The sequence below is a fragment of the Diaporthe batatas genome (assembly GCF_019321695.1).
Source record: "Diaporthe batatas strain CRI 302-4 chromosome Unknown Contig00002, whole genome shotgun sequence".
In the NCBI taxonomy this organism is placed as follows: Eukaryota; Fungi; Ascomycota; class Sordariomycetes; order Diaporthales; family Diaporthaceae; genus Diaporthe; species Diaporthe batatas.
In genome coordinates this window covers 1,539,572-1,566,047 of record NW_025408549.1, presented here as the reverse complement: position 1 = coordinate 1,566,047, position 26,476 = coordinate 1,539,572, and the positions used below count along the sequence as shown (strand labels likewise).

Genomic DNA, 26,476 nt, shown 5'->3' with positions numbered 1-26,476 from the left:
CCTTTTCTCTTTTTTCATTCTTTCTCTTTGGATTAGATCGGACCCTTCTAGTGCTGGAGAGAACACTCTGGTCGAGAGTCAACGCCCTCCCTCGAGGTGGTGGAACCCACACCTCAAACCAGACTAGACTATCCGCACATGATCCACGATCTCGCCGAGCCGTCGCCCCGCCGTCGCTTGGAACTTCCGCTTCTCTCTGGTCCTGCTCGAGGCTAATGTGTAGTAGGGACAAGTGTCCATCACCGAATCATACGTGGACCTCCAGACATTACTGCTTCCCTCATCAATACAATGCCAAGCTGGTTGTCGCAGTGTTGGGCACAGCCTGAGTAAGCAAGCAAGCAACAGGCAAAGTGTGGGACGTCCACCTGCAACTGTCAGCAGTAACCCTCCGTGGAACCCGTCTCAGCCTCCAAGAGCCTAGTGCTTTACACCGCATTCTCGTCGCCTCTGGGGGAAAATTCCTGCGCGGTTACCTACAATCTGCTAAAATGCGCACATTAGCTAAGGTCGCCAAAGCTGCCGGCGTCCAGACACGTCGTCCGAGACTCGGAGTGGGCCCGATCCACACCCAAGTCCCCCCCCCCCTCAATCACAGAACTGACTAGTCCGGAAGACAAATGTATGGAGCCTTTCGTACGCAGTACACAGAAGCAGAGCGCCAGGATATCTACTGGCCTCACATCTGTACTACACAGGTCCCTGCCAGTGCGAGCGATAATCTTGGGCCTGCGGCTCTCGTCACGCCAGTTGCCTAGTCATGCCCGCTGTTGAAGCTACCACCACAGGGCGAGGACTCCACACCTCTCGTGTCACACGACATCAGAAGGTCTAGAGGCTGTCACACTAACCACCAAAAACTAATAATGCATGGTATTCCGGGCAACCACAGGTCCTCTGCCACGGGCAGTCGTGGCTGTTGTTCTACCGGCACGTTTCACAGCTCACTGGACGCAGTCAGCATCCAATAACTACACATCTGTCATCTTACGCTCCTGACTCTGGAGCATCCTGCAAGGGGGGGTCACCTCTCATTTCATTCTGTCTGACCTCAGGCCAGCCAAGTAATCGCTGTCGCCCCGTTTCGGCTGCATTGGTGGTCAATAACGCCTGGGGGGCTGGTACCAGCTGACGGCGGAGCCCGGCGCCCATACATTTATGTTCGGGGGGACCTAGTACTATGCAGTGCCACTCAGGCCACTCCTCAACTTCGGGCTACACGGCCGTCCTTCCATCGTGACTGAGCCGTGTTACTCTAGTATGAGCTGGTGAGCAGACTCGTGTTGGGCCCTGATCTTGGACTTGTAAATAGAAAAGCCGGGCATTATCCACATTTGTGTCCCGCTGCCATCCTTGTCGGCCACACCACCTTAAACTTAACATTTTCCCAGACAGACGCCATGTAGAGTCAAGCGGGAAGCGACGAGGTATACAGCTTTGGACTGCCCAGGTTGGGCCGGGGCAAACCTACCTGGACACACATGCAGTCGATCATCGAATATGAGAGTCCTCCTGAGGCTGGAATCTATGATTATGTGTGTGGTTTCGCTTCTATTCCGTATACGTCCGAGGACATACATGGCGCCTTCATATGGTGGTAAGCACTCAAGACCCAGCGCTTAAAAAGGACATAATATTAATAACTATGGTTATAAAATGATAGGTGCTCATAGCCCCAGCCTTGTGACGTACAGATAAGGCTAAGGGCCACCATCTTAGTAATGATAGTGTTGATTGGAATGCTATATACTATTTTTTATCTTTATACTTATAAAGTATATGGACTGGACTGTTTGTACTGATTTTTGGTTCCTCTGTTAAGCCGGAACTCACAGTTAGTGTTCTAGGAGGACAAGGCACCTGGGCACATATGTGTTCTGTGCCAGTGTGAGAGGGTTCCGTTAACTGCTACGTGACAGACGCCCCGGCCAAAAGACCACAATTCCAAGTTGCCTCACAACTTGCAATCCAGCAGTTATTAACTTCAATGTTGTATTGTCACACTGTGGCGTCCTCATTGAGTAGTGGAATGCTTAAGACCCGGTTTTTTTTAAGAATAAAAAAAAGAAGGAAATAAGGAAGGAAACAAAGAAAACAGTTGGTTTCTGTGGCGTTAGAGTTCATGTACTGTTAGGAAATTCAATCCTTCAAAAGGTCGTTTTGGTCTTTTGACCGGGCAGGCCACGGCGACCTCGGGATGGCTAGCAGTGCGCCTCCTGTTGCAGGTTTGTTTCTAATTCCCATATATACAAAACATACGTGACACCTTCGTACAATCATCTTTCATTGAATCCGTCTGAGGTCTGACGGCAGACCTTCAAAGTCCTGGCATCCTCCAGGTTCTGTTGCTCATACTCAATATCTACAAAAGTCACAACCTTCCCAAGCACTACACAGCTTAAATTATGTGAACTAAATACAATGATCATTCATAATCAAAATGAAATCACATGCTAGTTCTTAAGCGTTTACTACCGTATAACTTGAAATGCGCTATGTATGTCTCCAAACGTACGCGGAATGGAAGTGAAACCACAAATTGCATGCTATGATCCAATCACTCGAGCAATTGTTTTCATTCTGACTAGGCCGTCGCATCATAACTTCCTCATTAAAAGAGATAGAAATCATTTCTTTTGTTTAAATGTTGTGCAAGAGACATTTCGCGGAGAATGAGAATGCTTAGTGACAGGATACGTGGTAGTCTGACATGCCGTGCAATGCCGGGATATGCGGTCCCCATCAATGACAGCATGAATACCATCCATATTTCTAAACTCTGCAGTTTGAATGCGCGTCTTGAATATCCTCAAATGTTGTCACCCAGGTTTTCCTGCTCATTGGCTGTTCAGCATGTGAAAGAATAACGATGAGCCTCTAGCATAATTGGTGTCAACTGGTGCAATATACTCCAGAATCTATGCAGTACCCGTAGTGAGCGGTAAAAATATATGACAATTTGGGTGTAAGCATTGAGTCAGGTAGCGGGAGCAATGAGTGCTCAGGTGTCGAGAATCGAGTCTCCCTCCAGCTGTCAGCCCATCCACTTCCGATGACTACACAGTACGTAGCTGACTTGATTCATGGTTCTCAAGATGAATCCCGAGGTCTATATGCACCTGAGGAAACATATGTCGCAAAATTCTCAGAGTGACCCACGATAGACTTACTTGCCTAGAGCACCCCATTTGATGCCCGTACTGTGGTTTCCAATGCTCAGATCTACGATTACGAATCCGTCACGAGCTACGTACCTAGGTAGGTAAGATCAACTTACGGCAATTACAATGCTGCTACGGGGAGTTCCATCTAGATTCACGTGTTCTTCGGTCGAAATTAAGTCATTTTTGCTCTTTACAATGCTCGACGGGGCCGCCAGAAGGATTCTCGCTAGCCCTGTCTGTGCGGCTCCAGTGCTGACACGAGGCTTTGGCCATGTGCTACGGCTAATTATCTGGTGTTTTTATCCCCCTCACTGTTATTAGCATTGCAATTTTCAAGACGCTGGACTGTTAAGCGCGTTTACCACTGTACGAAGGCGCCGCATGTGTTTTATATGCATGGGGATTAGGAACAAAACCACCTGAAAAGAAACGTCAGCAGCAACAAGACCATCAAGCTGACTTTGAAAGTCTATTGCAATTTTGTCCCTAGACCTTGCCCAACGGCGTCACATATGAGCCACATCAAATATGCTACAAACCTCATGGATGTCGTCTGCTTTGAAGCCTCCATTACTATATCGAAGCTGTATTTACTGAAACCGTCAAAGGCACGCCTGATGTTTGAATTGTGTCCATAGACTCAAGCAATAACCAAGAGGTCAGCGCCGACCACAGGACGAATAATGAAACCTTCTCTACTGCTTGTACAGCATTACGGGGGAATTTCGGGATGACTGAACACCATTGAACAGTGATCGCCTTATCTCTGGATTATTAACTGAGCTTCCAAGCTTCTGCTTAGCGTGAGCAGCCGAAAGGAAGACTTGGCTGCTGTGAAACTCCTGTTGGTACAACCGACACAGCCACAGAGCACACAGACAAAATAATTTCTTACTACCAACTCGCAAACATCCCGGCTACCAGCTTCCCTGTGTCAGGCCCCTGCATGAGCCCCCAGCAGGTATGCAGATGCCCAGATCGCACTGACAATCTCAACAACCCGCGTAAACAACCTCCCTCTCAAGCTCTAGTGTATTGACGAATCAAATACTCAACAACTTTGTACCGTGATGTAAGAAACGGTGGTATGTAGAACCAGCAGGGCATGCTAGCTAACAGCTCACATGATTACAGGGTACCCGGGTTCGGCTCGACGCCAGGAACAGGTTGTCTGCTGAGAATTCAGCCAAGGTTGTGGAACACGAACGACACAGCAAGGGTAAGCAGCAGTTTGCACCTCACACCTCACCGGATGGTTCGATTATTAGAACTAACCCGGGCAACGTGTGACTCTCACGCCAGATGGGCCGATTATCGTGACGAGGCGGTCCGGGCTGGACTCGACTCGGCAGGATCCCGGCATCGGGGAGGAAGTGATTCCTTGCCCCCCCCCCAAGGGAAATCCCGCATTGTCCTGACGGGACTCGTTTCCCGCCCGGATGTCCCGGAGCAAGCAAGCACGCCAGCCATGTAGGCTGGGGCTTGCAGAGCGCTCCCCGGCTGCCGCCCGTGGAGCCGGTCTCATGTATAAATGCCAGGAGGGAGTATGGTGAGGCGGCTGTCGAGGGGCTCCATGATGATGGTGCCGGCAAGGTGGCCGCGATAGTGGTTCCCTTGGCTTGTGGGCAAGGCAGAGACGAGGAAGGATCTCTCACACACCAGCTTGGGATAGACGCGTCGCTCCGCTGGACCGCGCACGCGAGCCGCCACTGCTGAGACGGGAGATCTCGAACGCGGATGGATCCTATCATGCCCACGGCCAGGCTTCATCACTGGACGTCACCCACGAGCACCAGGGGCTGGGGGATGATGGTCGGGTCGTCTTCTCGGCAGTCAAGAAAGCCATTGTGCCCAGGAATACATATCACTACGCTACCGGGTCGACATCCAACCAATTGGGATGATAGCAGCACTTGTGCACTATAAATAAGGTTCTTTTCTGGACGGTAGGGGGGGGGGGCGAAATCGGGGGTTTATGTCGATATATCACTTGCGATTGGCACATCAGGAAATCTGGCACCCTCGTCAGTTCCCTATCAGCATCGTCCAAGGCTCCAGGGAGCAGGCCGCGAACCAGCCCATGGGGCCAGTGGTTCCCCAATTGAAAAGCTCCAGACGCAGTCCGGACTTGAAACGACGGCAGATTTACAGATCCCCGAGGGAGATCCTCCGTCTATCGTCTGATGCCCACTTGCATTGTGCCTCCTTCCTACCGGGAACTGGTGATTATAGGTGACTTCAGACGATCTATTATTACCGGCTCTTTGTCCTGCTACCCACGTCCCTGGGTTCACAGGAGCCTGGCATGTGGGAACATCCTCACCCCGATGCGCAGGTACGCTGTGATATGGGTCGGGATCGCGATAGCACACGGGAAGACGGGCTGGACGGGCTGGAAGTGGGTACCCACACACATGCACCACGGCATGTCGGCCGGTCATTCGGCCTCTTCGCAGTTGGTCCTGAAGTCGATTCTGTCGGTAGGCACCAGTTGACGCACCTATGCCTGCGATCTACAAGTAGGGGTCGACCGGACGTGTCCGGCTGCTGATGATGACGGACGAGGCACACGAGCCTCACGCACCGGACAATAAGCCTGGCCCATAGCTACCTCTATCAAATACACTGGTGTGAAGGGACGGGCGCGGCCTCTGGTGCCCAGGTGGCCGGCGGCCAACTTGGACTGTATGGAAGGGCAGCCGGAGACCCACGACCGAATGTCAAGACGGCCCGTTAAACCTTGTCCAGTGTGACGCTGGTGACACATGCGTCATGATATCGCTGGAATCGCCACGGAATGCCGGTCAATATGACATTGTGGAAGGCAACGGCATGGCGGTGGTGGCAGTACGGAGTGTACTGGTGCTCATGGTAGTACCAAGTGGTGATGGGCGGCGTCCAGGGATCCGGGTCTGGCTTCTTTTTGCCCAGGGGCTTTGCGGTGTGGTGTGGCGTGGTGTGGCAGGGGGCACCGTTCCCAACAGAAATTCGTCTCATCTCGCATGAGCTGCCAAAGGGCGAAGACGTGCGTGCACCTGGGTTGTAGGTCTGTGGGCTCCCATGTGTGCATTTTTATATCGACCAGCTCATGCCTGCGCTGCTCCCAAACACGCATGCTATGCATGTTTTCCTCTCTTTTGTTCCCCCGTTCCACAGTGCCCATCCGTTGAGGTGGTATTAAAGTATTCGAGCCATTCGGGCTAAAGCCTGTCGAACCAAAAGATCACAATGCCGCCAGCAGCGCATGAGCCAGAGAATTCCGGACGACGCTAATGAACTACCGGTAAAGCTTGCGCTTGAACTCTGGGGTCGGCACCGGGGCGTTTTCGTCAATCATAAGCATAGACCCCGTGCAATCATCACTCCAACACCGCTCATCACTCTTCATCACCCGTCACAAAAGCTTCCGAGTAGGCTCTCGTGTGGGCAACGTCTCCCTATTGTGACAAGACAAGCGCACGAATGCGACCATCTCAAGGCCATCCAATCCTCTCGACCACGTCTCCGTGTCCAGGAGAGGAAATAAACTTGTCTGTTCGCAAAACCCTTCCAAGGCCAGACCTCGCAAGTACAGGTACAAAGCAATAGCAAGACTCGACTATAGGGTGGTGTCTCCCGCAGAGAGCCCATAGGTCACATCGCTGAATCCGCCTGCGGCTCTCTCATGGAGAAGCTGGGATCTACCCTGTCTATCTCGTCTGGGGTAAGGGAGCAAGAAAGTCGTGGCACCCCTGCGGATAAGGATACCCCATGATCGCGGTGGAGGTCGGAAAAGCCTCGGCTGCGACCCTCCAGCCTGTCGGACCATGGCTTAGGTGCTGTGTCTGTGTATCGATGCCATCGAAGTTGCTCGACTGGCCCCCAAAATTGGAGGGCCACGGAGGGCTTCAGCCCGTCCCAGGGCCCCTGCAGGGAGCGACCTGTGCCTGTCCTGGGACCTGGCTCCGGCTGACATGAATGATGCTTGTTTCTGTTGGCATGGGCCCTGTGATTCTGGAGAGGTAGATGCCAGGTGGAGAAAGTGTAATCTCCAATAAGCTTGAGATCGCCTTACGCTGCTGTATGTACTCGTGACCCCTGAGAGGTATCAAACTCCGTTGATCCGAAGCCTCATGGGGCATACTATAAACTAGGCAATATGATACATGATTTGGTTGACCCTATGGGTATGCCGGGTCGGTATCAATGTAGATGGGCATCGTCAAACCTCATCATCGTCGTCGTCGTCGTTGCCGTCCACCTCAAAGTGAGACTGGCAGTAGAAAATATCGCTCTCGCTCTCAACCCTGAGCCTGTGCTCATGATTCCAAGAATTGGGACGCGATCGTCGCAAGTTGAATCCGAGACACTGCCAGGCTCTTTTTGAACCATGGTCGCAGTTTTAGACACACTGCTCGTAATTGGTTCCAGTTGAGAGCAGCTGCTACCAACAACAAAACAAAGCTCCCGTGATAAACACGCCGCATTCCCTTCACACTTGAGTTTTCCATCCCTCTAAAAACACCTAGTGCCGCTCCATTGCCAAGTTCAACTTGAGCGCCGCTAGACAATACATTGGTTGTCGGAAAGACAGAAGGAAAAATAATAATAGAAGTTCCGGCAGGCATAGGGTCCTGTTCATGGCTTCGTCGTGGAATAAAAAAAACTTGAGCTGTCCCGTCCAATGCAGATGAACCTTAGGCTCGGATTTTCATTGTGGAGCTGTGCCTGCGAAGAAGAAGTCGAACTCGGATCCCGGCCCACGTGCGTTCTCGTTCTCTGCAAGCTGCTCCAACAGGCTGAGGAATGGATCTTTCTCCTCACCAGGCCCAGTGCCCGTGCTGCCGTTATTGCTCATTCCACCTGGACTAGGTGCCAGCTGAACCCCTGCTGGTCGAGGTGTTCCCTCATTGCCATTCCATGCGGCGGGACTTGAGAAAGCGTTAGTAGGCAAACCACCGAACATAGGGTCATATGATGTTCCGCTCGTGTTGTTCTGATTGTTCGGTGGGGACGCGGGGCCGGGGGTCGAACTAGGCATATGACCAAAACTCGCATAAGGGGGGCTGAAAGGATTGGCTTGGGGTTGCGAAGGTGGAGGATGTTGAGGATGTTGTGGGATGGAGAAGCCAGCAGCAGCAGCAGCCGCCATGGCGGCATTGTTCGCGATCTCGTCGGAGTCCTGCATACCATTCATGTGTCCATGCTCTGGAAGGCCCGTGTGGGACGCAATCGATGCAGGGCTGTGGAGCATCGCTGGCGACGGATGCGGTGGGTGGGCTGGCATGCCGTGGGTTGAAAAAGCAGGATGTCGGGGTTGCGAGGGCGTCGGCAAGCCCGTGTGTATCGGTGCGTTCATATTGACGTTGCTGGCCAATGGGGCCAGTGGCTTCGAATCTGCCCTCCGTCGGCCTCCTTGAAGGGTCGGCTTGCGTTTGAGGTTGGGTCGTTCGGGACCCTGGTCCCGAGGTGCGTAGAAGTCGTGCCCGGTGTAAGCGTCAGTGGTAAAATCAACCACCACGTCGGACAGGCTGAGATTGGCAGCGTCAAAATTAAAGGTCTGCCCGCCAGGCCCACCGATGTTTGAGTATCGATCGAAGAAATCCTCGAGTTGGAAGGCCGGAGAGTACCGCATGTTTGCAAAGCTCTTGACCAGTTCCGTGTGCGCGTTGAAGATGCTCTGGAGTGTTTCGCGCTGGTGTTGCACGCTAGCCCAAGCATATCGCAGCTCGCTAAGCTGCTGCATCTCTCTGGAGAGGAACTCGGCGGAAGAGTTGAAGACACTCATCTCTCCACCCGGACCAAGCTTGCTATAATGTGCGCCGTGGATGTGAACAGTGCCAGCCGTGCAGATGCAGTAGCCTACGAATGCAGGCCACTCGATGGTTGCTGTCTGCTTGCCAAGCTCCACCAGCTCGGCGATTGCGTTTGCATGCAGGAAGCACATATTGGTAGCCTCGATCTGCCACGATTGGTGCTGGCCATTGCCTGCGAGCTCTGCGAGGTCGATCGGGAGGAAGGGACGGTAGATCAGGCAATGAATCAGGTGATAGATGAGCTTGCTTAGTACAAGAACTGTTGAGTCGTTCTGCCCAAAGAGGGTATCGAGACTCGAGAACACGTCCTCGGTGCCAGACGCCCACACGTCCAAGTCTTGTCGGATCTTCGAAAGGTTGGAGAGCGAGTGCCAGGGGAAATGTGAGTCGCCTTTGACGCCCCCTGCTGCGAGATACCGGTTTGTGATGCCGAGAATCCGGCTGATATCGATCAGCATCCCACTACTTCCTTGTGACTTCTTTCCCGTGCCCTGCATGTACTGAAGATTAGACGCGCTCTGGAAGAACTCTCCCTCGATCGGCAGCGCCGCCGGGTTCGGCGACCAGCATGGCAGACGAAGCAGAATGGTCTTGTCGCCGGCCAGACATGGCCGTTTTGACCCGCAAGCCATGAATCGGTCAAGCAAATAGCAGGTCCAGAACAGGCGCCTTCGCGTCTCGCGTTCGACCGGCGTGACGCCTGCTCGTGGGTCCATTTCTCGGTGTAGCTCCTGTGCCATGGCCATTCCGACAGCGTTGGCTAAATCAATCAGTAGCTGATACAAGGTGGCAAAGCGGAGATCTTACTTAGAAGCATATATGCCTTTTTCCCCTTTCCAGCTGCGGTGAAGGCAGTGACCAGCAAAAGACAAGCCTGCAAGGCATCAATTGACGGTTCATCGAGGTCGATTTCCATCCGGGCACGTGTGGCATATTCCTCGCTCAGCTTCACTGCGGATTGGTACCCGCTCGGATGAGGCGTGTATCTGTCAGGGATTTAGTAACACCGGACAAAGATGAAGTGCAAATCGCTTACCGGGCTGCAACGGCGTATATGGCGTGTACCAAATACGTTGGAAGCTGATTCAATTGCAGCCTTTGTCGAACGGACGATTCGTCGAGAATGTAAAATGGTTTGGCGTGGAATCTGGAGAAGTAAGTGTCGAGAAGGGCGTCAGGTTGAATGCCGGGCGGTGATGGGGCGCTGTTTCCAGGCGGGCAAGATCAGCTGTCCGTCAAACTCCTCTCGTCAGCCTGTTGTGTGAGAGAGAAGGTATCATACCTGCTTGAAGTAGGTGTGTACACGGCCGATTCTGTAACATCCACAGCTCGTGCTGTTTCAATGACAGGTGGAGGCTTCGCATCATCGACCTCAGTGCTGTTCCGACTTGCTGTGGTTGCTGCCTCTGCTACCGTTGAGGACGACACCTCTTCCGTAGTGGAGGCGACGGCTTCCGAAGCCGGCTGGCCTGGCTGTTCCTTTTTGCTTTTCAGTTTGGCCTCAAGCCCATCTACCCTTTTCAAGAGTGCTTCCAGGACATCTGTCTTGGGCCCGCGTTTCTTCGGCACAGCATCTGCTCGCGCGAGATCATATGGTAAGCTTCCACGCTCGCCTAACTTAGACGGGGAACTCCTGGCCGTTACCGACGTGCGCTGTTGTTCACGTACCATATACACAAGGGCATTGAAAGACCTGACATGCCTCGCACGATGGTCGTAGCCGGTTGCATTTTATCTAGCCATGGCAGCATAATCAGTCGATGTTGACCGGGGCCAAGTCAAAGAGAGAGGCCTCGTCGATGGGACCCTCAGCGATTCGAAGCTTCCATACCTTGCGCTTGCGGCATGATTTGCAGTTCATTGACTCTCGGGGCTCGTTGCTCATGCGCCGAGCAGGGAGTCTCTCGATGCCGACCTGGGGTCGAGACATTGCGACGGAGTGTACTCCTGGAGGAGGCGGCGCGACACCGGTCGCTTCGAAAGGAACAGTCATTCCCAGTGTGATGAAGGGCATTCGTTGGGGCAGAGGACAACCAGTGCCTCTATCAGATCGAAGCTGAGGGGTCTGGCCCAAGTTTCCTCCCTTGAAACTACCAGTCGTTCACACGCATCATCCGGTGTGGGATCGCAAGCTTATGGCCGGGCAAAGCTCTCTGATGTCAATAGCAGGCGTCGAGGGGGCCTTTGTCTTGTTATATGTATACAAGTCGACGATGACGACTTGTCCTCGATAGGTAGTAGCAATAAGTGAGGTGGTGGTGGGATCGAGCTTGGGCTAACTCTCGGAGACTTGGAAGAGCACCAAGGTGAGAGAACAAGACTATCAAAGGAGAAGGCACGGTAAATATGAAGCAAGCAAGTGACTTTAGAGGCGACCTGGGAGTGTGGAGTAGAGGCAGATGAGAAGGGAGGCTAGCCGGACCCGGTTCGCGTGGTGGACCCTGGTGTGGAGGTGGCAGGAGTGGCTAGTGAGTCCCAGGACTGGGGGTTGAAGCTGCTGTGCTGCGACCAACGCGACATAATAAATAACGGACGAGAAGAGACCAGACGAGTCAATCCAGTCCCCCATCAGGGGTGGTGGTAGGGGAAGGGGGCGGCGAGCTGTGTAGTGTACATAGTACAAGAGTACACCGCACTCAGGGGGGTGAGGAACGGCAGGGTTGGCCGAGATCAGGTCGCAGAGTAAGGATACCTTGACCTGCAGAACCTGCTGGGCATCCGTGCAAGGATGTGCAAGCTCTCCATGGCGAGAGACTCAGAGAGAGGCACTCGAACGAGGGAACAAGATGGCGGGTGGGCGGGCGAGACGGAGCGGGGGCCCAGCAGGATGCCCCAGAAATCGGACTCCGGGAGAGCAACGCACGTGTGGAGGCGTGCCGGAGGGACTCGACCGCGCTTGCAACTGGGGCAGTGAGGGGGATGGGGAGAGGACGCTACTCCGTACTCCTTCTGGCCATCTGGGCCGTGAGGCGAGGATGTGGATAAGCTTGTGGTACCCTCTCTGCGTCCCTGGGGGGATTTGCACTGCACAAGGTGCATGGCCCGGCGAGGGGCAGTGTGGATAGGCACGCTGGCATGTCGCGCAGCGTGTCTGCGTGTTCGCAGCCCCCAAGGCGTTGGTCTACTCTGCATGAGGCAAGAGGACCGGCCCTGTACATGTCAATCATGGCCATTTGGAGGGGATGGGAGGGGGCAGGGGAGAGGGGGGGGGGCTCGGGCTCGGGCTCAACTGGAGCGTCGAGCGTGAGCGTGGAGTGAGAGGGTCGAGGGTCGAGGGTCGAGGGTCGTGGGTCGTGGGTTGTGGGCCCGCGGAGCGAGCACCTGGAGGCCAGCCAGCCCAGCCCAGCAAGCTCACTCGAATGGAGTGAGCGCAGGCGCAGGTGCAGCACCGCAGCCGCCTGAGGAAGAGGTCATGGGGACAGGGCCCACCCCAAGGAAAACCCCGACTCGCCTGGGGGTCGCGATGTTGCAGCCCTCGCAGTCCACAGTCAGAGTCCTCCGAGGTCGACACCGTTGCTCGTGGCTGGCCCCAGCCGCGGCCGTTGGCGAGAGCGGAGCCTACTCCAGACAGAGCCGAGTGTAACCAACGGAACATGCCACACATAAGTAGAGCGCTTGCATGCCCTCTCGTCATCAGGCCCCGTGGAGTGCCTGAGTGCGTTCCCACTGCCAGGATGGCTGGGTGGCAGGTCAGGCGGCAGTGTGGAATGTGCCTCAACGTGCGTGTGCCTTGGTGTGCCAGAGGGAGAGAGCCGTATCCGTATAAACTCCGTAGTGTAGAGCTGCCGGCCCCACCCTGAGTCGAGAGCTGGCTGTTGGCCCCGAGTTGTCGTGCCCTGCCCTGTCAGGCCGGTCATCATGGAAGGACCAGCAGCTGCGGGTCCAGGGTTTGATACCGTGGCCTTGCCGAGGGATTGAGATGAAAGGGATGGGTGCATGCTGAGAGGAGCGTGACGAAATTGAGCATGGATGGAATTTCATCACTTTGCTTGCTGGCGGCGCGTTACAGGTCTGTCAGGTACTTTCGAGGTATGACAGTCCAGGGCGGGCATGTAAGTACCTGGGTACCTATCTACCTACCTGCCTACCTACCTACCTACCTAGGTACCTAGGTATCTAGGTAGGCAGGTAGGTACCTAGGTAGGTCGTGGCCAGTGCAGAAGTATGGTCAGCAGAAGAACGTGGGTGCTTGCCCTGTAAGCCTGCCTGCCTTGCCCGCTACCACAGTACTCCGTACATAGTACGGTCCAACCTGGAAGAGACTGACGAGCGAGAAGGCTTCTTTCCTTCCATGGTGGGGACAGAAGAATTCCGTCGGGCGGGTGGGTCTCTGCCCACAGGGATAGCCTGTGATAGGGCCGGCCTGGGACTCCCTGGTGCCGAGCACTGCGGTACCTTGCACCCACGACAGCCTGCTTTATTAACGCGACCGGCCTCGTACCGGTACTTTTGAGCCCAAGATTGTGCATGGTGCCTGGCCAGCCTCCTCCCAGGCTCCCAAGCTCCCAAGCTCCCAAGCTCCGCATCTGTCTTGCCCGCAGGCTCCTGCAGCGGCTGGAAAGGCAGATCTTGGTTTGCAATCGGTGCGCATACAGGCTGACAGGACAGTGCACATGCCCGCCACCAGGATGGCGGATGGCTGGATATAGCTTGAACGACCTCCTCATAGACCCCCCCCTAGGGCCTAGGCACTTGACTCATGGATATTGACAAAGGCAGGGTCGCACCACACGCCTGTCATCATTGCCATGCCGGTAGACGAACTGTCACGTCAGGGATATCAGATGCACCTCCTGCGTCTTGCACCGCCAGCCACAACTACAACCAGTATGCCTTGCTTCTTCTGTCGGCGTCGCCAGCGTCCAGTGTTCCAAGTGGACCAAGCCCCGGATGTGATGGTCTTGGGAGAGGTGCAGACTAATCTCCTGCGAGGCGTTTCGCTGTGACTGTGCCGCTCTCGTTCAGGCTCCCAAACCTGCCCTGTCTGCCAGCTCGCCTCGCACGACAACAGGGCAGACGGGGCATGGAAACCTTTGAGAAATTTACGGCGCCTGGGCCCAGCTTGATGAAAACCTTGGGAAGACCCTGGTCAGGGCGGCATGCCTGGGCTCCCCAGAACTGCACAGGTCCCTGTCCAGAAGCCAGTGTCTGGCCACTTGGTGCCCTGGTCGAGTCGCCTTCCATTATTTCGTCTCGCACTGTCGTGGCCGCACGGCTGCTAGCTGGCACCTTTCAGACCAGCACACCAGTCATCCCCAAACTGCGGCATGGCTAGCTTCAGGGACACTCCATGATGCTTTCACCCGAATCTGTCACATCTTCAGGCACCGTTGGCCCTCTTATGTGAGAGCTCCTTGGCCAAGATTATCTCTCATTTGACCACCCAGGGCAAGAGAGCTGCCCCCCCCCCCCAATGCCTCCCAGTTGCAGTGTGACGAGCTTAGGGACCCTTAATCTTTGACTGCACCACCTCTGACACTTGAAGCAACATTCTGGATAGGAGACGAACTCATGCTCCTAGCCATGGCAGTCTCTTGTTGCGATGATGAAATCCGAGTCCCTAGTCCGACGTAAAATGAGCTCGGGGCCTGGTAGCCTACTCGCGTGGCAGACCCCGGAGGCGTAATAATGTCTCCCTGGACCCCAGCTCCCGCCCAGCCGGCACCTGGTCATTGTGCATGCAGAAGGAAGTGGAAGCGACTACTGGAAGCATTGACGGAGGTTTTGAGGTCATCCCCGGAGTACCTACCACTGGGTCATTTGCCATGGTACCGGTGAATCGCAGCCCGGGGCACGGCATCCTAAGATCCTGGCTACAGTAATTTGTTTTGAAGCTGGCCGTTTCTGAACCGAGCAATGCTCAGTGGTCCAGAGAAGCATCGCCTCGGCGGACTCCTTGCTTCGAGGTCTCCTGGCCGGGAGCACGTGGTCACCTATTGCAGCATTCTCCAAGTAAAGCTGGGTCTCCTCGCAAAACAAAGTCCGTCTGCTGCCACCCCGTTAATACTTTGTCGGCTTGTTCCGCCACGGCCTTCGAAGGTTCACTGCGGGCGGGTCCCGCCATCGATGTCTTCGGTTCGGTCTCGGTAATCTGACACAAAAAAAAAACGATCACAAACTCCATCGTGGGGCGTACTTCTAGTGAGGTCCGGATCAAATCGCCAGAATTACATGTACCGAGTGAGTCAACAAGGGGCGGGGCCGGGGCGGGTGATCTTGGCACTGAAGCCATAAGGCTGGGTCCGTAGGCTGTTGCGATTCGAAGATCCTGAAATCGCACGTGTCTCGTCGAGATTGCACCACCTCCCGAGTTTCAGGAACAGCCGCATCATGCTGCTGCTCTGGGGGCTGACGTTCAGAGCGCAGAGGAGTCCGTGCTCCCAACAACAGCCGCCAGCGAGCCCGCGGCTCTGGGCCCTGGTACTATATTTGACTTGGCTTATCAACAGTGACATGACACCGGGCCACCGGGTCAGTCCTGTCTTAGGTCGAGGCACTTCCGGACAGCTCTTCGGAACAGCATGGTATCCACACGTGCCAAAGGAGATCCACCACATGCAAGCATCGTTCTCGTGTCCGTGAGCACTCCCTCTCTCGGCTTGGCCAACCGGCAGCTGGGCCGGGAAGTGGACAAGCTCTTTGGCCCTGATTCGTGCCAAGCTCCACGGGACGGCAACTACAGTAGGCACAGAGGGGCCGAATCCTGGTGGGCTGGGCAAAAGCATCCATCAGGTGGGAAACCAGGATATGGCGAGATGTATCGAAAGAGAACCAATGTGCGAGAAGCTGACCAGATGTTATGTGAGGCAGGCAAGCATTGACTGCGTAGGATGTATGAACCCAACCACCCACACCTAGAGGGTCTCCTTGGCTTGGGGGAGCAGCTGGCGCATCACAGTGCTCCTTCAGGCGTCCAGCTCTTGGTCCCTGTTTTCACCAAACGCAGGCGGCAATACTCCGTACACGGCAGCAGATAGAACGATGCTGTTCCCGATATGCATCTGGCAGGTGGAGTTGTTCGCATGCTATACTGCTTGTTGCTATGAAAGCCGTCGTCCAATGTTGCTGATCGTCTAAGAGGATGATCAGCCGATCATGCCGCAGGCACATCCCTGCCGGTCGTGAGTCTTGACCTAGCAGACTACCAATTGGAGGCTGTGAAGCCCCAGGCCGGGTGCCTTGCGTGCAACGTCGAGCCGAGAAGAAGAAAAGGGTTCACAGCAGCAGTGTAGTATTATTACGGGCATATTGCAGGTCAAGGCCCCTGCGGGCCACCGTCGGGATGTGATTGTACCCGTGCTGCCGCGTCGGGGCCTCGGGACTCGAGGTGTCAAGATCTGGTCAACGTCAGAGTTCATCTATCTCGAGCAAGCCACGAGGGCTTGCGATTCGTCCAGAAGCGCTTGCCGTTGTCGAACCGACATATCCTCTTATGCTGGACCCCGTTCGAGGCTCTGGCCCACCGAATGGAACCTAGCGAGGAAGCACAAGCCCACCCTTCTGCATCTAAAGGCGAGAAAGTTGCCGAAGTTTGCGCCGACCGGAGCAGCCAACAATGGGGTGCCATGTAGCAAAGACTCCGCAGACTCGGGGGTGACCAAAACTGTGTTGCATAATGCATGATGAACCCGCACACAAAAAGATGGCCGGGGTCAGTGAAGCCCTGCACAGAATCGTGGGGGTGGTTTCTGTTGTCGTTGAAGCTCATGCTGTAGATGGATGAGCACTATTTTTTTTGGGGGGGGGGGGTGGGTGCCATGATTGCTGGACCTAAGAAGCTTCGCGCATTGCACGGTAACCGATCTGCAGAAGGGAGGTAGGCGGTAAGACGGTAGCGAACGGTAGCGAGTGGATGGGAAGGAAGGTAGAGTAAGGGACGAGCCGAGGTACGTACCAGTACGTACCTTTTGAGCCACCCTGTCCACCGCCTCAGACTCCAAAGGGGGATAACACCCCTCTCCCGCCGGTCCTGGCAGCGTGCCCGCCCCTCTGCATCGCGAAAACCTCAAATCACGCATGCACCCCCAGACCCCATGCACGTACAGGCTTGGAAGCACCACGCATCCCCGTCCAGGCCGAGGCCCACCCGGCAGCTTCTTATTGCTCACGTGGCTCTCGCCTGTTGAACCCGGTCAGCTTCTCAGCATGTCAATCTAATTGCATGAAAGCAGGCTCGGTACGCGCTGACGGCTCCATGCGTCATGATGCTGTGCCGTGGCTGCTCGGTGGTGTCGCCTTCGCCTTACCGATCGCTGACGGATCTTGACGAATTTTGACTAAACCGCCGCGTCAGGATCCGTCCCCTCCCTATCAGCGGGACCACGACGCATACACACCGGGGCCTCTCAGCGCTGCCCTCAGCCGTGTCATCGCCTCATTAGGTTGTTCGTAGTTCAGACCAACGTGCGTGGCGGCGTTTTATTTCTCGACGTCGTGAAACGATAATCTCCGCAACTATCATGGCCTGCTGCCGCACAATCTCAGCTGTCACGGCAGATGCCAACGATCTACGTCGAGCAGGCCTAGGCTGGCAGCTGGTTGATGCACCATGCACGCCTTGAACGACGACTGAGGAGCTGCACGCTATCATGCTGACCCCGACCCCGACGTGTTCGTCTCGTCAGGCCTGGTTCGTTCACTCTTTTGTTTGATACGCCGTCGATCACTTCGCAGCTTCCCACAAAACCGCTTGCTCGCGCCTGCGGCCTTACCAACCCAATCAGCCCAATCTACACGATAGAAGTACTTTCAAACACGGCACTCGCTAGCGCCGACTCCCACCCACATTGCTCGCCCACTCTTTCTTGCCGGCATTCGACTTCAAGCGCCGCTGTTGCGCCCACGCCTGCTCTTGGTGTATTTCCTGAACCGGCTCAGATAAAGTCGATCTAAATGCGACCTTCCCCATATGTGTTGCATGCGGTGGTGCCGCATTTGCAGACCGAAACAGCAAGGTCTTGACATAGCCAGCGTGATCCACTCAGCGCCGAGGATAAGACATGCCCAGGCCCTTGCAAGCACGTTTGCTCGTTTCCGCCATTGTCTTGTGCCCAAATATCATCAGGCCAGTGATGCGCTCTGACTCTTGCCGTTCTAGGGGAAGATCTGGGCGGCCCAGTCTTGCTGCTTCCCTTGGGCATGGCCAGCCGGCACGTCTTGTCCAAGGCACCACAGAGGCAAACAGGCGCTTCTCCACCCAAGGAATCACATCACCACATCAAGGGTGCCCAGAGTCACCAAGGTAGCCCTGCCAAAGCAAGATCGACGGCACCATCTTAATTCGGGGCCCGGGACAGAACTCTGGGTCATCCACGCTGCCATGCTGCCGCCCAGGCGCAACAAGGGTCCAGCCTCAGCACCAACGACATTGTCTTAATCTATATCTTACACGGGCTAGACGAGTCTGGATCTTTCCTTCCAACATTCTTCCCATTTCAGCAGAATGGCCTGACTAGAGCCAGGTCGCGGACGGCTTATCCCTCTCTGAGCAGGATTGGATGGCCCAATGTCACCAACCTCGGATAACAACATGCCCGGATTTGGAGGCAAGTTGTTCCCAATATCTGCTGATTAGACCAGGCCAGGTATTGTCGCACGAGATATCGTCATTGGTAAAGCGAATACTTCCGAATTAATCGTTTATGAGGACATCTCTGGCCAAGCCGGTCAATCGGAGTCTATCGACTGCCCACTCAGTGTATGCACACTTGATATCCTCCATTTGAACCGGCTCGGTCTGAACTGGTTCAAAGATAAGAAATGCTCAATCATTCAAGGCGCGTCGCAATGTTCACCACCCGAGATACAGGTCATATCCATGAACCTACTCTAAGCTTACCCACCACCTCATGCTTGGCTGCGCACAACTCGACCAGGATATTCGCCCAGTGACCTTGATACGTCCAGTCAAAGCACACCTGTATTTGAATGTCACATATCACGCGGCACCACATTTTAGAGTCCAAGTTAGGACGAACTCATACTACCGAGAGTGGTGGCTAACGCGTGGGCCTGAACATTGGGCCTGCCTGGATGCATTGCGAGGTCGGTATGCATCATGGCCTGCCTATTGGAGCTTAGCCGTACCCGTGTGTCTGCAGATTTACCAGACCGCACAGCACCAATCAAGCTGGAGGCCGCTCTGTGCCTTGAGTGCTTGCCTTCTTTGGTGCCCTCAAAAGCCATCTGGCCAGCGATACCATAAAACCAGTGGCTTGTTGGGGGAGCAGTCCACATGTCCAGCTGTTTGGATCTTCTTTAGGATGTGTGCGACCGGCAATCGACCGCCATGTTGAGCAAGTGCTCGGCTCCTATCAAATCTGCCCGTCATAATGTTCTGGAAGCTGCTTAAATGTGATTGCGATGCAACACTGAATCCGTTTCTTGGCCTTGTAATCAAATCCTGCTAGTCTGATATCATTTGTACGTAGACATTCCACATTCCCCGTCAGAATTGTCGGCCAGCCCATTTCGGTGCGAGGCAACACTATATTCAGCCATATTCAAACTTCTCGATGACATGGGATGCCAGAAACAGGTTCGAGTCGGCGCCAGGTTGACGGTTGCGATCTCGACCCTCCCTCTCGGTACACGTTAATGTGCAGCAACCCTCCGGACCTACCAGCCAAGATTGGAGATCTGCAATGCGCCTCATCTGGGGTGCATATGCGCTGCGATCGATGCGCACCAATAGCGGTTCGGTGGCCAGTACACACCTTGCAATGCTGGCTTCCTCCCCCATGCTTGCTCCTTTGAGCCTCAGCACAGACCGGACCCTCACCACCAGGAGGTAACAGCTCACCACCTCGACTGCCCAGAGGTGAGTGATGCTGAATCACATGGACCTTCGCCCGTGCATCCCCGGCTGCTCTCATTTATCCGCTTTGCCATTTTGACCACTCAGAGCCTTTTGCCATTACCCCAGACTCTGGACCGCCCGCAGTACGACCTTAGCATGACTAGTAAGGCCAGGTAGGCATCTCTACGCGGCCTGCTAGGGCGCAGACTTACCGGAACCACGGGATGCTAACCGGTGGTACGGCACAGGCGTGTATATGTCGGGCTTATATTTTCAGCTGCAAAGTGGGCCTCGACGTCGGCCAGCAGATATGAAGACAAGTGCGGGTCGGACCCGTGTCAGCGTCCCACGTCACATCCTACGGGCCTACGGAACGCCCTCGCAAGCCTCAATCAGCCATTTACAGTCGGGCAAGTGCCGGTTGTCCTTCGGCATTTTCACAATATCGCCCTGTATGATGCCTGGCGTGACATATTGGCGGTCTGCGCCTTCATCCCCGCGGCTGGAAAGGATCTTGTTTTGCCGGATATGTGAGATCTATTATGTCGGCACATGTGGCCGGGTCGACTGGCCGACGCCACCCCCAACTGGCCCAGATGTGGACACCGGAGACTGACAAACATCCCATAAGGCTTCTTATGAGCGACTGGAGCAGTAGTTGGGTGGAGTCCAGTCGTGACGGCCGCCACCGATACCACGGCAGAGACGAGGATAGCGACAGCAGAATACGCACTCGCTGTTCGTCCCTGCAAGACGAGACCAGGCTGGCAATGGGGTCGCTGTCTCTGAGGGCTCGCCTCGCTTTTGGACCCCTGGAGCCTCCAGATGCCTAAAGTTCACGGCGGTCACCCCCTGCCGGTTGACGACAGCAAAGCGTCCGCATTCTAGCCACGTCAGATTCTCTGGAGTGGAGGCGGTCAGTCCGGGCTGGCAAGAGTGCCGACCAGTGAGGAGTCGATCGCTGAAGAACAGGCACACATCGTGACGCCAGCACCAGTGGTGTTGTGATAGTGCGAAGCAGCTTCTTTTGTGTCTCAACCCACTGTCTCAGGGACCCCAGTGACTTTTGGGGTCTTGTGCAGGGCTTCAACAATGCCCGATGTCTCGGGAAACCCTATGGGGCCGCGGGATTGTTGCGACAGGGTGGTGCACGTTGAACAGATGCCCGGGGCTTCCAAGTGCAGTGCCACTGTGGCGCTTCGTCTCGATCGTCATCGTTGCCGCGTGAATTGCGCCCTCTGGCCCAAAGAGTCGGCGCTCGATCGCCGTCGCGGTAGGACGGTGACACAGTGAGGCTGTCTCAGATTGTGGGGGTTTGGCGAGATGCGGAAGCACGATCATGTACAGCTTGCAGAAGCGAGAAAGCCGATCGCGAAGTTTGTCGGGTCTGTCTTGTCTATGCAGGCGCGGAACTGTGCGGGAATGTCAGATCGCGGTGGCGCCACAGTCACAAACCCAACCCACGTTGGTGCCAGCCTCGGTGTGATTATCTCGTCGTCGCACAGCATTGACTCACTTGCACCTGGCCTCGTCTGTTCTTGCCCACCGCAAGTCTCCGGTCAAGCCACAAACCTTGGGAGCCGACTGGAACCCGGGTCCTGACTGAGGCTGATACTCTTTTCTCTGCCGTGTCGCCCACCAAGAGCCTGGATTTGAGAGCACAGCCCTTGTCCAGCAGCCGTTGCGAAGGGGGCGAGGCCCAGCAGAATGTGATCGCCGACCTCCGGAAGCCGAACATCGTTCGGAGCCGGTCGTTTACCACCTCTATATGCAGGAACCGCGCAATGGGTGGTCCCGCGATGCTATAAAAGTTGGGAATGATTAAGCGAGGAGGGTCGGCTAGAAATCTGTCTGCACTGCAATCTGCAGCGGATTCTATTCTGGGATCCTTTGTGAGCGCAGGGCATCCGGCTCGGGGGTCTTGGGCCACACCCGGGCACACAATACACACGCCCGCCGACATAATGTCAAGTTATCGATGCGATGATGACGCAGGATACCTAGGTACTAACCACTCGCAACTATTTGCAGCAACCTAGACACCAGCCAGCCAGCAAAATGCCCAGGCTGCAAGTGCCGGCTTTGTACATTGGCACGACGCTGATCGGAAGACTTATCCGTTACTCATTCAATGTTGCTATAGAAGATCCGACGGGAGTTATGTACAAGATGGTCGCGGACGATGCAAACTCGACGGATGCGCGCCTATTAGTTGGGCATGATCGAAGGATACCTACCAAGTAGAGCCATACAAAAAGAGAAAGAAGAGAAAGAAGGAAGCAGTAGTTCCGTAACTCAGACCGAAACGCCGTACCCAATGCGAACGTTACCCAATACCCACACTTTGCAAACACCCCCCGCCCCCCTCTCAAAAGAGCCCTAGTCACCCACCCCTGCTCAGTGTCAGCAAAGGGCCGATGCTATGCTTGCTCCCATACCCCATGGGGCCTCTGGCTCCACCGCTGACTCTTGCCCTGATCATTCCTGATGGGGATGCCCTCCCGCCCCCAGTGTTGTGCGCCCACCCCCCTTCTGGGCCACATCCAGCTGTCTGTCTACCCACCGCCTTGGTGCCATTGAGCGGCGGTATAGTGCCATCACAAACGCTCCCACCCGTCGACCTTTCCGAAGAAAGCATCCGGTCGGAAAAGAGACTCGGGATGCAGCGGACAGGACCAAAGCAAAAAAGGCCCATTCCTGCACCAACAAGGAGCGACTCCATCACACGCGACTCAGTATCCCCGAACGCTCTCGTGAAGCGCCGCCTTCCGGATACATGACTTTCCAGCTCCCCAGGTGCATCGCCGGGGCCCATTATGCGCGGGCTGTACTGTAGCATGTAAAGGCGAGGCAGCTCCACGTCGTTACCCACACACAGGGTCCCGCATATCCCCTAACCTACGCCGACCCATCAGCGCATGGCTCCTGAAGCAGCCCGAAGTCAGGCAGGGGCTTCCGCGGAGCGCATCGGACGGTGCTTGCGAGGCTCAGGTGCTTTCCCATCAGGTTTTCAGAACATGCCTCGCCCGCTCGCCAGCCTGACAAAGCTGTACGGTACGTTCTGGCCCACCAACAGCCTCAGCGTCTCGACCGTCGCGAACGCGGCCGTGTCTGCGACGCCGTAGGCTGTGAAACCGCTCTGCTCGGCGACGATTCCCGGGTCGGCCTTGCGGGCCACAGCCATGCCGCCGTCGGCTAGGTCGAGGAAGACCTTGCGCGCCGACCCGGATCCTGAACCGCGTGCCTTGTTGTTGGCCCCGCCGCCAAAGACCCGGATCAACATGCCGACGATGTTAGCCTTCTCCGGGCCGAGGGCACTGACGACCACGAAGGGCGACGCGGCGTCGTCAGTAGCGCCGACCATGCGCGCCCGCTGGAGGGACTCGAGCGAGTTGAACGGCTCGATGGTCAGGCCGTAGGCCAGCGCTGGAGGTGTCTTGAAGCCCACGGTGTAGATCTTCCCCACGCGCAGGGCCTTGAGCGCGAAGATGACGCTCGCGGCGTCATCGGACGACGATGCTAGCACCACGGCCGCCCTGCCGAAGTAGGCTGACGGCGCGAGGTCGCGCGTCAGCGTGCTGAGCACGCCTCGCCAGAGGGCGTTGTCGAAGATGAGCGTGGTGTTGGGCGAGAGGCCCGAGTCGCCGCCCAGGTGGCCCAGCGAGTCCATCCGCGCGTGGCCATTACGTGGGCTCGAGGGCATCGACGCCGGCGCCGAGGACGGCGACGGCGAGGACGCCCCTGGCCGCACGACGATCGTGTCGACCATACCGATCACCCGGGCCGCCTCGCTGAGTATGGGGCCGGCGCCGCCGTTGACGGAGGCGAAGAATGGGCTGTTCCCGACCAGGCTATGGAAGGAGACTGGCGGTTGGAGGTAGGCACCCCCAAAGTTCTTCTGGTTACACCACGCCTCCATGCCGCCGTTACCCTTGGCCTGCCTTTCTACCACTGCGAAGTGGTGTGGCAAGCCGAGCTCGTTGAAGCATTTCTCGTAGAAGGGGGCCTGTGGTGTCGCGCTGCGGCTGGCTGGGCTGCTGATGCCGTAGATACTCTTCTTGGGCAGCTGACCGAGCAAAGACAGCGCTGCGTTTATCTCGGCCGCACTCATCTGCCCGGGTGCGGCTATGATTGGCAGCAGCGGATGCGTGATAGGGGTGAAGACCTTGTTCAAGGTTCTGGAGAATTGTCCAGTCTCGCCCATGTTGACGCCCGAGAAGGGCGGTGAGTCTGGGTAGTCGGCCTTCATCTTCGATCGGAAATATTCAAGCTCGAAGTTCTCGTTGTGGTCGTTGATGATTGCGATCATTTTGATGATGTCTGCATATTTCTGGGATTCCACGAATATCTCCTCGGCGTATCTCGAAGGCCACTTGAAAGTGCCAGAGAAGTCGTGAAACGCAGACATTATTCGACTGCTCCCTCTCTGTTCCCAAAGTGACTTCCTAATGGTTTCGGGCAGCCAGAGCTCGACGTCGATGTACTCTACACCCCACTTGATGGCTCTGTGCAGGTATTCGTAGTATAGGTTAGGATCATCCATAGGGAATCGTCCATTTTCTCTCGTACATCTTGTCGTGAATATGATAGGGAGCTCTGTACTCTGTCGCAAAAGCATGACCTGCTGGCCAACATAGCTCAAGCTTGGTATGTCTGAATACGTGCCGTCCCCAAGGGGCTCCTTCAACAGATCGACACGGATCTCAACAGCATCTGCCCCGACCGTCAGGATGTCCAGATTTGGCAGGGCTGCCCGCACGTCTGGGAAGGTGGTTGATATGAAGTATGTCCTTGACTTTGCCATAAGTGTCTCGTGGTGGTTGAGCTGGCCCAAGGTGAAGGAGATGAACCTCGACAGGTCCCTTCGGAAAGAAGGTGCTTCGGTATAAAGAAACTCATAGTCACACTGCGCGGATAGAAGCTTGTCCGGCGGCATGCCCAGGTTCACCCAGTGTGCGTTGATAGCCACAACGAGCCCCTGATCACGGTCTGCAATGTCCGTCTTCGCCTTGTCTGCAGGTATACCAACGACCAGCCCTTGGTCCGCCTCGTTGACGTCTCTGAAAGCGTCAATAAGTCGCTGAGGCTTCCCCAGGATCTCAGCGAATATGGACACGATCTTGTCCTGGCCGGTCCCGTATATGATGACGACTATCCTTGTGTCGCCCCTTTGAGGTCCGCTGCCAAATGTGGTGGTGGTCAAGATCGGCGGTGAGTGACCGTTCATCTCCATTTCAGCATCGCCATTGTTTGAGAAACCGGCGACCAAACTCTTAGGTCTCGCCGGCGTCGGCATCGTCTCAAGCTGTTGTACGGCCGTCGTCATTTTTTGTTCCGGTGATATTAGCCCGCCAAGAGCACTGCGAATTATGCGAGCGTCGTCGCTTTGACAACAGCAGATCAAATTATGGCAACGGAAACCGGTCGACTTTCAGAAACCTTTGCGCTGCTCTTAGTATCCAAGGCTGAGGGCCACGGTGGTGCCACTCTGTAGTTGACCACTGTATTTGTGAAATGTTTCTGTGTTCCCAATGGCGCATGGCAAAGTGACCAGCAGTGTAAAAGATTGTACAGAGCGGGGCGGAAAGCTGGAGCCCTGGCTCCAAGATTAACAGCCCATGTAGGACGGGCTATGGAGGGTCGCGTGGCGGCAGATAAAGGATAGCGGGCCGCAACGCAAGTTGTGCCGTTTGAGAGTTCCGACCTCTTGTAAAGAATGCCTGAGTGGGAGAGTAGGGCGGTGCAAGCTTACTCGGTTTGGTGGTGCGCGACAGGCTGCGTCCCTCTTCGCGAGTTGATAGAAGGTATGCGGTTGGGCCGGTTGACTGACAGGCGGCGCTGATGAGAACACCCTCAGTGCCCCGGGGAATTTTGGTTGGATATGCAAGGCCAAGTGAGAAGAAGGGGCCTGGAGAAATTCTCAATAGGTTGTTTGGAGCTGACAGCGTCAATTGGCCGACGCCGGTTGGTGTGCAGAGGCGACGTTATTCCACATATGATTCCGGCGCATTCCAGTCATGTCATTGCGGCTGTAGACCGATCTCGTGACGTTAGATCCAGACCGTCCTTCGCTGGAGGAGTCACGCAAGCCCAAGGCCCGAGGCGTCTGCGAATGGTAGCCGGGTGTGCTGGAGGCCGAAAGGACAGACGCATGCGTGTGGTATCGAAGGGGGAAACAGATGTCAGGAGGCCGACTGATGTGATGTTTGGAGTAGTGGGTAAGTAGAAGTAGTCGGATTCCCGCATCAGGGACCCGAGCAATCGCTGCGCCAAGGAGTCAGCCAGAATATTTCGCCGACGCTGGAAACGATTATCCCTGACCTAGTCTGGAAATAAGCTCATTGAGATATCGACACTTGTGGCAGGGGTCTACAGAGTATTGGGGCATCGGGTTACTACGAGCGCTCTCGACGAAACATGACCCAGGACAAACCCCAGCTTTGCCCGCCATGCTTGCACTGAACACTGTCAAGACAAGGAAAGCTGCTAAGCTGCTCAAGGCAGGAGCAAGAGGCCGGACGTGATGATGACTTCCACCGGTGTCCAGTGACTGACATGCCGCGGCTGAGGGCACTCCATTGTTCCACCACATGACATGGGTGAAGCTCGACAGATCTACAATGTGCGGATCTCGGCGCACCAGGCCCATGAGCCTCTCAAACGTAAGCGGACACAGAGAAGTCCTCCCCCAGCAAGGCCCAGCGGGGCCCAGCAGGTCC

At 55.6% G+C, this 26,476-nt stretch overlaps 2 protein-coding genes across 2 annotated transcripts; both read right to left on the bottom strand.

The window, feature by feature from the left end:
* Positions 1 to 6,232: 6,232 nt before the first annotated feature.
* Positions 6,233 to 12,948, bottom strand: KVR01_001905 (uncharacterized protein). The gene is made up of 6 exons (XM_044787252.1): positions 10,791 to 12,948; positions 10,628 to 10,694; positions 10,242 to 10,533; positions 9,996 to 10,163; positions 9,767 to 9,945; positions 6,233 to 9,719 (listed from the first exon to the last, which is right to left on the bottom strand). The coding sequence occupies exons 1-6, from the start codon at positions 10,971 to 10,973 to the stop codon at positions 7,855 to 7,857; spliced, it is 2,754 nt and encodes a 917-aa protein (XP_044649860.1). The 5' UTR covers positions 10,974 to 12,948; the 3' UTR covers positions 6,233 to 7,854.
* A 9,222-nt stretch (positions 12,949 to 22,170) lies between these two features.
* KVR01_001611 (uncharacterized protein) lies at positions 22,171 to 26,016 on the bottom strand. The gene has a single exon (XM_044789988.1). The coding sequence runs from the start codon at positions 25,081 to 25,083 to the stop codon at positions 22,768 to 22,770; it is 2,316 nt and encodes a 771-aa protein (XP_044649566.1). The 5' UTR covers positions 25,084 to 26,016; the 3' UTR covers positions 22,171 to 22,767.
* Between the last annotated feature and the right edge of the window lie 460 nt (positions 26,017 to 26,476).

Bases quoted from the DNA above. Each gene is read 5' to 3' on its own strand.
- KVR01_001905 (XM_044787252.1), bottom strand. From the start codon at position 10,973: ATGCCCTTCATCACACTGGGAATGACTGTTCCTTTCGAAGCGACCGGT. The intron at 10,534-10,627 runs GTACGTGAACAA...TCGCGCGAGCAG, and splicing joins TCAATGCCCTTGTGTATATG to ATGCTGTGCCGAAGAAACGC. The intron at 9,946-9,995 runs GTAAGCGATTTG...AATCCCTGACAG, and splicing joins ATATACGCCGTTGCAGCCCG to ATACACGCCTCATCCGAGCG.
- KVR01_001611 (XM_044789988.1), bottom strand. From the start codon at position 25,083: ATGACGACGGCCGTACAACAGCTTGAGACGATGCCGACGCCGGCGAGA.